Genomic DNA, 14,107 nt, shown 5'->3' with positions numbered 1-14,107 from the left:
GGTCCAGGGCCGGTGAAATGTGTCTACTTCAGTTTAATCTCATGGTGGCAATTAGCCTAATGACCCAAGATGTCTGCCTACTCCTTGGCCCTTCTTGTCTGATTCAAACTCATTTCATAATCTCTCCTGAGAGCAATTGAACAACAACCCAAGAGTGAAGGCTCTACTTGGGCTTCTGAAGTCAGTGAATGTTTGCTTTTTTTTCCTTCTTCTTTTGGTATTTGCAATTGCAAGGGATAAATTAATTCACAGGATTTCTTATATTTCTTTTTCTAAAAAAAATTATTTTTATTTATTTGGCTGTGCTGGACCTTAGTCGTGGTACACAGGATCTTAAGTTGTACCATGTGTATCCTCCCAGTTGCTGCATGGAGGATCTGGTTCCCTGACCAGCGGTCAAACCCTGACCCCCTGCATTGGGAGCACAGAGTCTTGGCCACTGGCCCACCAGGGAAGTCGCTATTTTACTATTTATTGACAGAGTAGGTTGTTATGGGATGAATTGTGCCTCCTCAAATTCAGATGCTGAAGTCTTAACCTTGACTACCTCAGACTGTGACCATATTTGGAGATAAGGTCTTTAGAGAGATAATTAAGTTTAAGATAATTAAATTTAAGATAATTAGGTTTAAGATAATTAAGGAATGAGGTTTTTAGGGTAGACCCCAATCCAGTATGACTGGTGCCCTTTTAAGAAAAAAAAATGACACAGAGGCACATTTAGTATATGATAAACCCATGATCATATAAAGGCACGGGGGGAAGGTGTACATTTGCCAGCCAAAGAGAGGCTTCAAAAGAAATCACATCTTCTGGACCCCAACATCCAGAAGTGTGAGAAAATGTATCTCCACTGTTTAAGCAACCCAGTCTGTAGTGTTTTGTTAAGGCAGCCCTAACAAACCCATAGAGGTCTCGGGTTCTTACCTTGGATGAGTAGATGGCGATGGGATTTCGGGAACGCACCAAAGTGACATTGAACTCTTCAGGTATTTCAGTGACGGTGGGGATTTTGTAGTCATCTGGACCCCGAGAGTAAAGCACGCCTTCTGGGGAGTATTTCAGCTCTTCTATGGTATAGAATCCCATGCCTTGGACAAATGCTCCTTCAATCTACCGGCAAAAATTCCAGTTCATAAGTATGTGATATTGGTTGAACAAGTGTTCCTATGTGACTGAAAAGGGAGCTCTGCACTATAGTAAGCCACTCTTGAAGGCACTGTGGTGGCTTTATGAATGGTCCCCAGGATCTGGAGCCTGCCATCCAGAGGTAGCCTGATCTTATCCCCAGCTCTTCTCACCAGAGACCCCACCCTCCAGGGACCTGACACTGCTCAAATTTTGGGTAACGTGCCAAATCCACCAGAATCATTCAGATCTCCAAGTCTTGATGGTTTGTGTGTGTGTGTGTGTGTGTGTGTGTGTGTATTTTTTTGGCCACACCCACGAGGCTTTGGGATCTTAGTTTCCCAACCAGGAATTGAACCCAGGTCAGGACAGTGAAAGCACCAAGTCCTAACCACTGGACCACCAGGAATTCCCAGGACCTCCAAGTCTTTGTAAAGCAGTATACTCTCTTCATTGTTCACCAGTCAGCTTGTCCTCCTGGCAAATGCCTATTCAGCCTCCAAGTCCAGTCAAAGAACAACTGCCTCTTTGGAGACTTTTGGGTCCTCCAACCATCCAGGTCCATCCTGGGTGGACTTAGGAACTGCCTCATCCAGGTTCACAGCATCTTGAACAAGTTACCCTATCAAGGTGGGATCAGAGGGCATTTTCCCTGTATACTCTCTGTCCTGTTCTTGCTCTTGCTTCACTCTCACTAGCTTGTAAGTACACTGGGGCCTGACCTTCCTGTATTCTGTTCTTCTTCATGGTGCTCGGTACATGGATTCTCGGTAAATGTCTGTTGAATTAGTTGTAAAAGAAGCTACTCTCTTAACTTGTCCCACCTTCTCCTTCCCCTCTCAGGTCCACAAGTCTGTTCTCTGTGTCTGCCTCTCTATTCCTGCCCTGCAAAGAGGTTCATCAGTACCATTTTTCTAGATTCCATATATATGGGTGAATATATGATATTTGTTTTTCTCTTTCCGATTTACTTCACTCTATATAACAGACTACTCTAGGTTCAATGAATTGAGAGATTAGCATTGAAACAGACATTACCATATGTAAAATAGATAGCTAAAGGGAAGTTGTATAACACAGAACACCCAACCTGATATTCTGTGACAACCTAGAGGGGTGGGATGGGGTAGGGGTGGAAGGGAGGCTCAAGAGGGAGGGGGATGTATGTATACTAATGGCTGATCCACCTTGTTGTATGGCAGAAACCAACACAACATTGTACAGCAATTATCCTCCAATTAAAAAAAGCAGTTAAAAGCAATTAAAAAAAATAAAGAAGCTAACATTAAGGGAACATGAACTAGAAATGGAACCATGACACTGTATTTATTATAATTTCTGCATTTCATTATTTCCCTTTATAAATTGCTATGGAGAGTAGATCAGTTAAACAAGGTGAGCTGGAAGAAATATTTTTATTAAATTAAATATTTTTAAATTAAAGCCGTGCTGTGTCCTATTTACAAATGATTGTGTTCTTAGGAAAATGAAGGTCTTGTTTAAAAGGGGTATCTTCCTGAAGGTTAAAAATTGAAGTACAGTTTGCATTTTATTGAAACGTAAAATTACAGAATAAGGTAAACAAATTTAAACACTAAATTTGAGTGTTTCCAAATGCTTGTTCCTAAGGAAAAGATCAAATTCCAAGAGTGGCAGTCTAACCCACTTGTGGTTTTCTTTCCTTTTCCAATGGAAAAAATGCAAGATTTTCCTGATCATGACCTCTCCCTTTCTGCCTCTGCTTAACAATAAAGAGGCAGGAATGAGCGGGGAAGAAGGGGAAGAAAAGGGAATGGGAGGTGGGGCTTGCGGTTCCTAAGCCTTACCTGCTTGCAGTGAATTTCAGGTTAAAAGTGCTTTTGTGTAAAGCAAAATCTGTCACAGAATATCAGATTGGGTGTTCTGTGTTATACAACAACTTCCCTTTAGCTATCTGTTTTACATATGGTAATGTCTGTTTCAATGCTAATCTCTCAATTCATTGAACCTGGAGTAGTCTGTTATACAGAATGAAGTAAACTATAAGCAAAGTGAAAAGACAACCTCCAGAATGGGAGAAAATAATAGCAAATGAAGCAACTGACAAAGAATTAATTTCAAAGATATGCAAACAGCCCATGCGGCTCAATTCCAGAAAAATAAACAACCCAATCAAAAAATGGGCCAAAGAACTAAACAGACATTTCTCCAAAGAAGACATACAAATGGCTAACAAACACGTGAAAAGATACTCAACATCACTCATTATTAGAGAAATGCAAACCAAAACCACAATGAGATACCATCTCACGCTGGTCAGAATGGCTGCTTATCAAAAAGTCTGCAAACAATAAATGCTGGAGAGGGTGTGGAGAAAAGGGGACCCTCTTACACTGTTAGTGGGAATGCAAACTAGTACAGCCACTATGGAGAACAGTGTGGAGATTCCTTAAAAAGCTGGAAATAGAACTGTCATAGGACCCAGCAATCCCACTGCTGGGCATATACACTGAGGAAACCAAAATTAAAAGAGACACATGTACCCCAATGCTCATTGCAGCACTGTTTACATTAGTCAGGACATGGAAGCAACCTAGATGTCTATAGACAGATGAATGGGTAAGAAAGCTGTGGTACATATACACAATGGAATATTACTCAGTTATTAAAAAGAATACATTTGAATCAGTTCTAATGAGGTGGATGAAACTGGAGCCTATTATACAGAGTGAAGTGAGTCAGAAAGAGAAACACCAATACAATATATTAACGCATATACATGGAATTTAGAAAGATGGTAACGACAACCCTATATGTGAGACAGCAAAAAAGATACAGATATAAAGAACAGACTTTTGGACTCTGTGGAAGAAGGCAAGGGTGGGATGATTTGAGAGAATAGCATTGAAACATGTGTATTACCACATGTGAAATAGATGACCAGTCCAAGTTCGATGCATGAAACAGGGCACTCAAAGCCGGTGCACTGGGACAACCCAGAGGGATGGGATGGGGCGGGAGGAGGGAGGGGGGCTCAGGATGGGGGCCACATGTACAGACGTGGCTGATTCATGCCAATGTATGGCAAAAACCACCACAATGCTGTAAGGTAATTAGCCTCCAATTATAATAAGTAATTTTAAAAAAATGTGGGGAATCCAGTCCCAGCCTAGCAAGGTTATGATGGAGCTAGTCTGGACCTGGGTGGGCCAGGGATCCTCATTTCCAATAAACTCTACAGGTCTTCTGTTGCAGACTCTGAGGATCACATTTTGAGATATACCCAGTGGCCCATCTCTTCCTTATAAAGTACATCAATCTATATAAACCAGTCTCCTAGGACTTAGGACAGCGGGAAGCTGTTTGCATATGAAAGCACCACAGGTGTGCTGGGTGTGAAGCCACGCTGCTCTGCCTGTGTAGACTGTTCCTCAGGTGTGGAATGGCACTAGCCGACTCCCTATCACCTGGGGGCTGATTGGTAGGTTTCCGGTGGGCTGATGCTGCTGGTTTGTGGGAACCCACTGTGAGTAACAGGCTAGGGAAAAAGCAAAGTTATGCAATCGGCTGGAAAGGTTTTAACTCTAAATTTAAAAAGCCTTTGGTCATGTTCATTTTATTTGTGAGATAAAAATCAGAAATTCAGCAAGAGGGGAAAAACTTTAAGCATTTCTTTTTCCCTTATATTTTGCTACATTGTGGTCTACTTAAAACCAATATTAATATGAATACTGTTGTACCTTTCTATTAGGTATTTATATAATGTTCCCTAATTATGAACATATTAATGTCCACTGAGGACTGTGACTCAGATCATGAACTCCTTATTGCAAAATTCATACTTAAATTGAAGAAAGTAGCGAAAACCACTAGACTATTCAGGTGTGACCTAAATCAAATCCCTTATGATTATACAGTGGAAGGGACAAATAGATTCAAGGGATTAGATCTGATAGTGTGCCCGAAGAACTACAGATGGGGGTTCATAACTTTGTACAGAAAATAGTGATCAAAACTATCCCCAAGGAAAAGAAATGCGAAGGCAAAGTGGCTGTCTGAGGAGGCCTTACAAACAGCTAAGAAAAGAAGAGACGCTAAAGGCAAAGGAGAAAAGGAAAGATATACCCATCTGCATGCAGGCTGCCAAAGAATAGCGAGGAGAGATAAGAAAGTCTTCTTAAGTGATCCATACACAGAAATAGAGGGAAACAACAGAATGGGAAAGACTAGAGATCTCTTCAGGGAGAAGGAAATGGCAACCCACTCCAGTATTCTTGCCTGGAGAATTCCGTGGACAGAGGAGCCTGGTGGGCTGCCGTCTACAGGGTCACACAGAGTTGGACACGACTGAAACGACTTAGCAGCAGTCACTTCAAGGTCTCTTAGCAGATCTCTCCAAGAAAATTAGAGTTACCAAGGGAACATTTCATGCAGAGATGGGCACAATTAAGGACAGAAACAGTAGGGACCTAACAGAAGCAGAAGATATCAAGCAGAGGTGGCAAGAATACACAGAAGAGCTGTACAAAAAAGATTTAATGACTCAGATAACCATGATGGTGTGATCACTCATCTAGAACCAGACATCCTGGAATGTGAAGTCAAGTGGGCCTTAGGAAGCATCACTATGAACAAAGCTAGTGGAGGTAATGGAATTCCAACTGAGCTGTTTCAAATCCTGAAAGATGATGCTGTGAAAGTGCTCATTCAATATGCCAGCAAATCTGGAAAACTCAGCAGGGGCCACAGGACTGGAAAAGGTCAGTATTCATCCCAATTCCAAAGAAAGGCAATGTCAAAGAATGTTTAAACTACCACACAATTGCACTCATCTCACGTGCTAGCAAAGTAATGCTCAAAATTCTCCAAGCTAGGCTGCAACAGTACATGAACCAAAAACTTCTAGATGTTCAAGCTGGATTTAGAAAAGACAGAGAAACCAAAGATCAAATTGCCAATATCCGTTGGATCATCAAAAAAGCAAAAGAATTCCAGAAAAACATTTACTTCTGCTTCATTGACTATGCTAAAGCCTTGGACTGTGTGGATCACAACAAACTGGAAAATTCCTCAAAAGATGGGAATACCACACCACCTTACCTGCCTTGAGAAATATGTAGGCAGATCAAGAAGCAACAGTTAAAATTGGACATGAAACAATGGACTGGTTTCAAATTGGGAAAGAAGTATGTTAAGGCTGTATACTGTAGCTTGCTTATTTAACTTATATGCAGACTACATCATGCGAAATGCCAGGCTGGATGAAGCACAAGCTGGAATCAGATTGCTGGGAGAAATATCAATAACCTCAGATATGCAGATGACACCACCTTTAGGACAGAAAGTGAAGAGGAACTAAAGAGCCTCTTAGTGAAAATGAAAGAGGAGAGTGAAAAAGCTGGCTTAAAATTCAACATTCAAAAAGCAAGGATCATGGCATCTGGTCCCATCACTTCATGGAAACAATGGAAACAGTGACAGACTATTTTCTCGGGCTCCAAAATCATTGCAGATGGTGACTGCAGCCATGAAATTAAAAGACGCTTTCTCCTTGGAAGAAAAACTATGACCTAGACAGCATATTAAAAAGCAGAGATACTACTTTGCTGACAAAGGTCCATATAATCAAAGCTACGGTTTTTCTTGTAGTCATGTATGGATGTGAGAGTTGGACCATAAAGAAAGCTGAGTGCTGAAGAATTGATCCTTGATGGAGAAGACTCTTGAGAGTCCCTTGGACTGCAAGATCAAGCCAGTCTATTCTAAAGGAAATCAGTCCTGAATATTCATTGGAAGGACTGATGCTGAAGCTGGAACTCCAATACACTGGCCACCTGATGTGAAAAACTGGCTCATCTGAAAAGACCCTGATGCTGGGAAAGATTGAGGACAGGAGGAGAAGGGGATGACAGAGGATAAGATGGTTGGATGGCATCACCAACTTGATGGACATGAATTTGAGCAAGCTCTGGGAGTTGGTTATGGAGAGGGAAGCCTGGTGTGCTGCAGTCCATGGGGTCACAAAGAGTGAGACACAACTGAGCAACTAACTGAACAGAACTGAGGCTAAATTAGAAATTATACATATTCCTTCCATAAAGGCAACCACTGAAGAAAAGACAACTTTTTCTTGAATATTCTTCCAATATCTTATCTATTTGTGTGTGCGGTATATACTACATATTGTAGAATACTTGTATCAGGCATCAACAACATTTAGAGGACTCTGGGAAAGAATTTTCTAAAGGGAACCGACCAAAAGCCTCTGTGGCGGCGGCTCTGGTATCACGCACCTGTCCAATGTCCACAGCTGGGTTTATGCTGAAAGCAGCATCCATGAAGATGTCAGTCCTAAGGAGCTGAAAACACATGAGAGAAAATGCACAATGGGAAATGCTGTTTACTTAAAATAGATCTGGACTCAAATTATGTATCTGTCCCTGGTTCTCCCACTGGGAGAATCTTTATACACAGAAAACAATGTTTGTGAAGATGGTGAACACAAACGTCACTCTTTACCTTATGAGCCCCTGTGAGACAGTCGACTTCAACCTCGGAACAGGATGCTCCATAAACAAAATATGGGAAAGCGTCACCTTCCCCCTTCTTCCAGTCCATATTTGTCTGGTAGCCTCTGAGAAGAGAAGTCAGGAATGAAAAGAAAAGGCATTTTCCCCACTAGTGGACTGAATGCCCGCTGAGCTCTGGGTCCCGGAGATGAAGAGAGCACCCACCCTGGGGCTGATGCCTCTCTTCCCATTTCCTGAGAGTGGGGTGGTAGTGATCAGAGCTGCAAGAGAACCACCGCAGACGTGGGGAGAAGGCCCAATGGTGTCCCAACCCTGCCCTCCAGTGCACAGTTGCTGGGATGGCCAGAGTGGCACTTAGGGAGCTACAGTGTCCCTTCTGGTTGGTCAATAGCACGGAGGCCTCTGGGAATCCTTGGCCCTCCCCCACCTTCCTTCGCACCCCATGACCCAGGGCTGAGGGTTGACAAGGGGCCCAGAAGAGCTCCAGGGCTCTCAGAGCACTTGGTCAGATAGCTGCGTGCACACCATCCTTGCCTAAGTGTAATCTAAGCCAAAACAAGAATGTCCTTTACTTGAAATATCCAGTAGTGGAGAGACTGATGGATTCTTCGTAGGCTTCCGAAATCTGGAAGAGATGATTGGTTACAAAGAAATAAAAGTTTGGGGAAAGCAATGAGAAAGGCCTTCCATGAGGGGCTTGCTTCTTCTAGTTTGCACTGAGCTCTGTATCTGTGTTCCCCTAGAGTGAGACTCACACCCATACAAGCCACAGGTCAGGCTTTCCAAGGGGGGCGCTTAAAGGCAGCTGCTGGCTATACTCCGGGACTCTATTTTTTGAGATTGTAGTATGAAGTTTATTATTTTTTTACCCTTTTTTAGCTTTTTAAATTAGAAAACGGGCTAGGCCGCATTCATGCACTTACATATGTATGCACACTGTATGCACACAGGTATGTATATCTATCTTTATACAACAAATAAGGTAAGGTGAAGTCGCTCAGTCGTGTCTGACTCTTTGCGACCCCGTGGACTGTAACCTGCTAGGCTTCTCCATCCATGGGATTCTCCAGGCAAGAATACTGGAGTGGATTGCCATTTCCTTCTCCAGGGGATCTTCTAGACCCAGGGATCAAACCCGGGTCTCTTGCATTGGAGGCAGACGCTTTAACCTCTGAGCCACCTATATGTATATGTGTATATGCATGTATGTATTCTTTTTTTTTTCATGTATGTATTCTTACCCTGACTTTTTCCCAAATAATTTGAATGGCTGTCTCAGTGTATTATGTCAGCTTCCCTCCTGGAATAAACTGGGTGGGGCTGGGAATAATACTACTAATGGCTATAATAATAAAAACAAAATAATTAATGATTATATTAATTAAATATAGCTTATCATATTTAATATAAATATATTAATTAAATAATTATTATAAAGTTATTACAATAGAGTAATCTTTTGATATTAGGACTGCTATCATCTCCATTGCTCTGGTGAGAAAGCCAAGGCCTTGAGGCGCCAGGGGACAGGCGCAGGGCGCCTGGGCAGTGACGGGCAGGGCAGCAATACTGGGTGTTTCAGTTTAGACCCTATGCTCTCATCGGAGCTTCCTTGGAGGCTCAGATGGTAAAGAATCTGACCGCAAGGCAGGAAACCTGGGTTCTATCTCTGGGTAGAGAAGATCCCTTGGAGAAGGAAATAGCAACTCACTCCAGTATTCTGGCCTGGAGAATTCCATGGACAGAGGAACCTGGTGGGCTACAGTCCATGGGGTCACAAAGAGACACAACTGAGTGACTGACACTTATTACTTATGCTGCCATCGTGCTCTGTGAGAGACTGGACTCTGGAATAAAGTCACGTTGCAGTGAACACAGACATCTCTTACTCTTTTGGAAAGCAGAAGTAATGTTAAGAAATGTTTTGTTCTTGAAAGGGCACCACAAACTGGTCCGTGCACGCAGGATTTGGCCCACCTGGGTGTATCTGCCCTTTTCCGGGCAAGAGTGATAAAGAGAACACTTACCCACTCCTCCCACTTTCCCTTAGGGTTTTTCCTGATGACTGGCTGAAGACGGCCTTTAAGAATTTGGCAGGCATTCTAAAAAGAAATATTTGAAATATCAGAAATGAAGACCTCAGGGAACAGCAAAATACTCAATTCAAATGTAGACAATCGGTTTTGAGAACCTGCTTCCTAGTCCTCTGGGCAGGGCTTCTTAAACGTGATTCACAGATGGAACCCCTCAGAGGGAGACAGATATCCTTATGGCTCCTGAGGTGTTGACTGAAAATTATTTTTATTATCATCTTGTTTAAATATGTGTTAACATAAAGTTAGAGCCTGTGTATAGTTATAGCTCTTTGATAACTCTAAAGCAAAAATAAAACAACAAAGCGTGCAAACCAATCTATAGACCAATAAAATTCAGAATAACATTAATTTAGTGGGTTGCTGATCTTGTTTTTCTGAAGCTAATAGTGCTGCTTGGAATGAAGAAAGGTCTGGAGTGCTGAGGCATACATACTTCGGAGTTCATGTGCCTAGTGCATGCCAATTGACGGATCAGTTTTCTCTCTTATTTAAATTGCTATGGATTTTTACTTTGCACTTCATACTTTGCCATCATTTGCTATTCACTGGGCCAGGAAACATCATTCATACGTCAAGTCCATCTCTGCTATTGTTACCTTGACACGAAGTATGCTTCTTGGTCCCAAATGTTGACAAAGAGATCTTGTGGCAATACTCCACTTATAAAGTGGTCATTCTGATGATGCAAAACATGCTTGCTTCAATTGTTCAAAGATTTTCATTGAAATGAAAATAAAAATTATTGAGATGAAATCTCAGATCCTTAAGATTACCCCTACTGATCCCCAGGTGTCGGTGGGCCTCAGCTTGGCTTCCACTCAATTCAAATGCAAATCTGTTTACTTGTCTGCCCTCAGTTACTCCTCTCAGACTCAGAGCCCCCCTCACACCCTCTCTTGGTTTCTGTTTCTTCTGTTCTGTCTTCTCGTCTTCGGGAAATGGCCTCTGGCTTTTCGTGTATCAGGGAGATCCCTGTTTTCATAAATCTGCCTTTGCTGGCTCATTCAATTTTCAATACTGACCTCATTACCAAGGGATACCTTCTACAATAGTGCCACATTCAAGACAAACATGAGTGTCAGAGATCCTGCCTGTCTGAAGCTCAGCTGTTCTTCCCCTTACTGGCACCCTGACCACATGCTCCTGTGCAGTCCAAGGGACTCTAAAGAGTCTTCTCCAGCACCACAGTTCAAAAGCATCAATTCTTCAGCACTCAGCTTTCTTCACCGTCCAACTCTCACATCCATACATGACCACAGGAAAAACCATAGCCTTGACTAGACAAAATTTGTTGGCAAAGTAATGTCTCTACTTTTCAATATGCTATCTAGGTTGGTCGTAACTTTTCTTCCAAGGAGTAAGCGTCTTTTAATTTCATGGCTGCAGTTACCATCCACAGTGGTTTTGGAGCCCAGAAAAATAAAGTCTGACACTCTTTCCATTGTTTCTCCATCTATTTCCCATGAAATGATGGGACCAGATGCCATGATCTTCATTTTCTGAATGTTGAGCTTTAAGCCAACTTTTTCACTCTCCTCTTTCATTTTCATCAAGAGGCTTTTTAGTTCCTCTTCAGTTTCTGCCATAAGGGTGGTGTCATTTGCATATCTGAGGTTACTGATATTTCTCCCAGCAATCTTGATTCCAGCTAGTGCTTCTTCCAGCCCAGCATTTCTCATGATGTACTCTGCATATAAGTTAAATAGGCAGGGTGACAATATTCATCCTTGACGTACTCCTTTTCCTGTTTGGAACCAGTCTGTTGTTCCATGTCCAGTTCTACTGTTGCTTCGTGACCTGCATAGAAGTTTCTCAAGAGGCAGGTTCACTCCCATATAAATGACTTGAGATTTAAAAAAGAATTCTGGGGTTCTGAGATTAACAACTTCACTTTCCTCAGCCAACAGACAGCCTATTTACACCAGGGCTAGAGCCACTGTCTCCTTGGCAGCCAATGAAGCCCCAGCTTCTGCTCCACATGGTTCTTTTGAAAATCTGGCATGATGGTTGGCTGAAAAATAGTCTAGAGCCTTGGGAAGCTGTGAACCTCGAAAGCTCTTCATAATCAACCCACCATGGAAGCCCACTGCAAAACTGTAGGAGGCCTGATGGCAACTGGGTGACAAACTGCCCCTCCTTTCCTCCCAAGCAGCTGTCTCTGGGTCTGCTGAACACAGCTCTGTGCAAATCAGACAGTGGAAGGCAGTGTGTGGGAAGGCTTCATTTTGAGAACTACATTTTTAGACTTCAGATGAAGGATTTTATTTTGTCTCAAAGGTGGCCCAGGAATATCCACATAGTTCTATTAATAAACGAAGTTTTCATGTTGTAAGCTGTACTTTACTCACTGATTTTTGAAAGCAATCTTATTCTTGTATGTATTTTTTGGTGACTCTATAACTGTTATGGAATAATTTCTGTTGCCCTGCCTCCCAACTCTGGCTAATCTCTAATCTCTAGATTGAAAAGGGCCCCCTGTATCAGAGCTTCCCTTGTGGCTCAGTGGTAAAGAATCCGAATGCAGTGCGGGAGACCTGGGTTCAATCCCTCGGTTGGAAAGATCCCCTGGAGAAGGGAAAGGCTACTCGCTACAGTATTCTGGCCTGGAGAATTCCATGGGCTGTATAGGCCACGGGGACACAAAGAGTCAGGCACGACTGAGTGACTTTCACTTTTACTTTCCTGTATCAGAGCTTCCTGAAAGTGGGGAGGTCCCTCAGTAGAAAGAGGAGGCAGCTGGCCTGGGGCTCAGGGTGGGGCTGGGGCAGGTCACAAGTGGCTAAAGCCATAGAGAGGCATGGCCCCAGTCAAAGCTGCCTGGAAGGGGCCCTCTAGGGAGCTCACGACGGTACCCATGAGGGGAGGAATCAGACGTGGCACAGTCAGATTACACTGATGCCAGCCAAGTAAGACCTATTTTGCCTCTCACCTCTGTGCTCGCTCTTCCTTGGACTTTATAGGGGTCTGAAATGTAGGTGAGGAGGATGGTGGCGGGGGGAAAGGGTAGGGAGAGAAATGGAGAGAAGCCATGCCTGCCCCTTTCTGCCTGCAGGCCCACGCTGGGAAGTAGCAAAGACAGTGGAATTTGAAGTACATTTTGGAATTTTGGATTGGACATTTAAATTACTGAAATGAGATAAAAGAGACCAATGGGGACTTTCCTGGTGGTCCAGTGGTTAGGACTCTGCACTTCCACAGCAAGGGGCATATGGTTTCAATCCCTAGCTCAAATAAGATCTTGCATGCCATGTGGCAAGGCCCCCCAAAATGGATTTTAAGTGATCTTAGAGTTATTAGAACAATTAGAGGTAGATTTTATTCAAGGGAGAGGAGAGAAGCCCACAGAGGGAGCTGGAACCACTTGGAGTCTTGGTTCTGCCAGTGATTAGCTGAGAGATCTAGAACCACTTGCTTGATCCTTCTTGGCCTCAGTTTCATGTTCCATAAAACAAGGGATGGGACAAGATCCCTTCCAGCACGGTGCCCTGGGTGACTGAGAAATGAAAAAAAGTCACCTGCACGGCCTTCCCGTTGATGTCTGCCCCCATTGAGCCAGCTGTGAAGGTCGCATTGGGAACCGTGGTGGTGTTCGTCTCAGACAGGTGAATATATGACTCAGGGATGTTCAGTTCACGACTCGCCACCTGCCAGGAGCAGAAGAAAAATACTATTTATTTCATTGACTTTAATTCTCCCTCCCCACAAGTTAAAAACCTTTTAATTCTTTTTTTGAACTGAGTATAAAACCTGGCTACCCTGTACTGATGAACGTTTAAGGGAACATTGGTGATTTCATATGTTGATTATATAATTCAGAAGATTTTAAATGGCACTGTGAAGCAGACGCGGTTTTCTTTGTGGCCTAGCGAAGAGTCTGTTTTCGTTTATGCCTCTTTCGCAGTAGCTACGCAGCAGTACAGTCACCCTAGGACACCTAGTTTAGGACAGCACAGGCAGACAAGGTTGAGGTCCAGCGATGCTCTTCCACAGTGGAGAGAAGGAATACGTATCTCACCTGGATCATTTTGGTGTGAAGGCCTTGTCCCAGTTCACAGCCACCGTGACTCACCAAGACAGATCCATCAAGATAGATGTGGACAAGAGCAGCAGCCTGGGGACAGTAATTATAATACCAGTTTGGACACGGACGTAGCCAAGTGTTGCCATGAGTTTAGCTGAGGTTACCCGATGAATGGCTTTGCTTCAATGAGCCAACCTCTCATTGTTTATACTGGAGAGGAAAGCCTTTACAGATAGCTACAGACAAGCCCTGTCAATAAGCCCCAGGCTTGCAAACACTAGTGCAGAGGCATGAAGTGTGGCCTAGCCACATTCCCACATGTGTCCTGCCCACTGGAGGCATTGTGTGGTTGG

The 14,107-nt window shown here is 43.2% G+C and overlaps 1 protein-coding gene across 1 annotated transcript in view; it reads right to left on the bottom strand.

Moving 5' to 3' along the window:
- Nucleotides 1-14,107, bottom strand: part of LOC128064585 (aldehyde oxidase 4-like) — a 68,304-nt gene that overhangs the window by 2,686 nt on the left and 51,511 nt on the right. The window contains exons 27-33 of the mRNA XM_052657403.1: nucleotides 13,749-13,844; nucleotides 13,249-13,377; nucleotides 9,665-9,739; nucleotides 8,210-8,262; nucleotides 7,627-7,741; nucleotides 7,401-7,466; nucleotides 928-1,113 (exon numbers count right to left, since the gene is read on the bottom strand). Of these exons, the coding sequence (XP_052513363.1) occupies nucleotides 928-1,113; nucleotides 7,401-7,466; nucleotides 7,627-7,741; nucleotides 8,210-8,262; nucleotides 9,665-9,739; nucleotides 13,249-13,377; nucleotides 13,749-13,844 (720 nt within the window). The remainder of the gene's footprint in view (nucleotides 1-927; nucleotides 1,114-7,400; nucleotides 7,467-7,626; nucleotides 7,742-8,209; nucleotides 8,263-9,664; nucleotides 9,740-13,248; nucleotides 13,378-13,748; nucleotides 13,845-14,107) is intronic.

The sequence above is a fragment of the Budorcas taxicolor genome, chromosome 2, assembly GCF_023091745.1.
Source record: "Budorcas taxicolor isolate Tak-1 chromosome 2, Takin1.1, whole genome shotgun sequence".
Lineage (NCBI taxonomy): Eukaryota > Metazoa > Chordata > Mammalia > Artiodactyla > Bovidae > Budorcas > Budorcas taxicolor.
The sequence above is the reverse complement of the archived record's forward strand: the minus strand, read 5'-3'. Positions and strand labels throughout refer to the sequence as shown.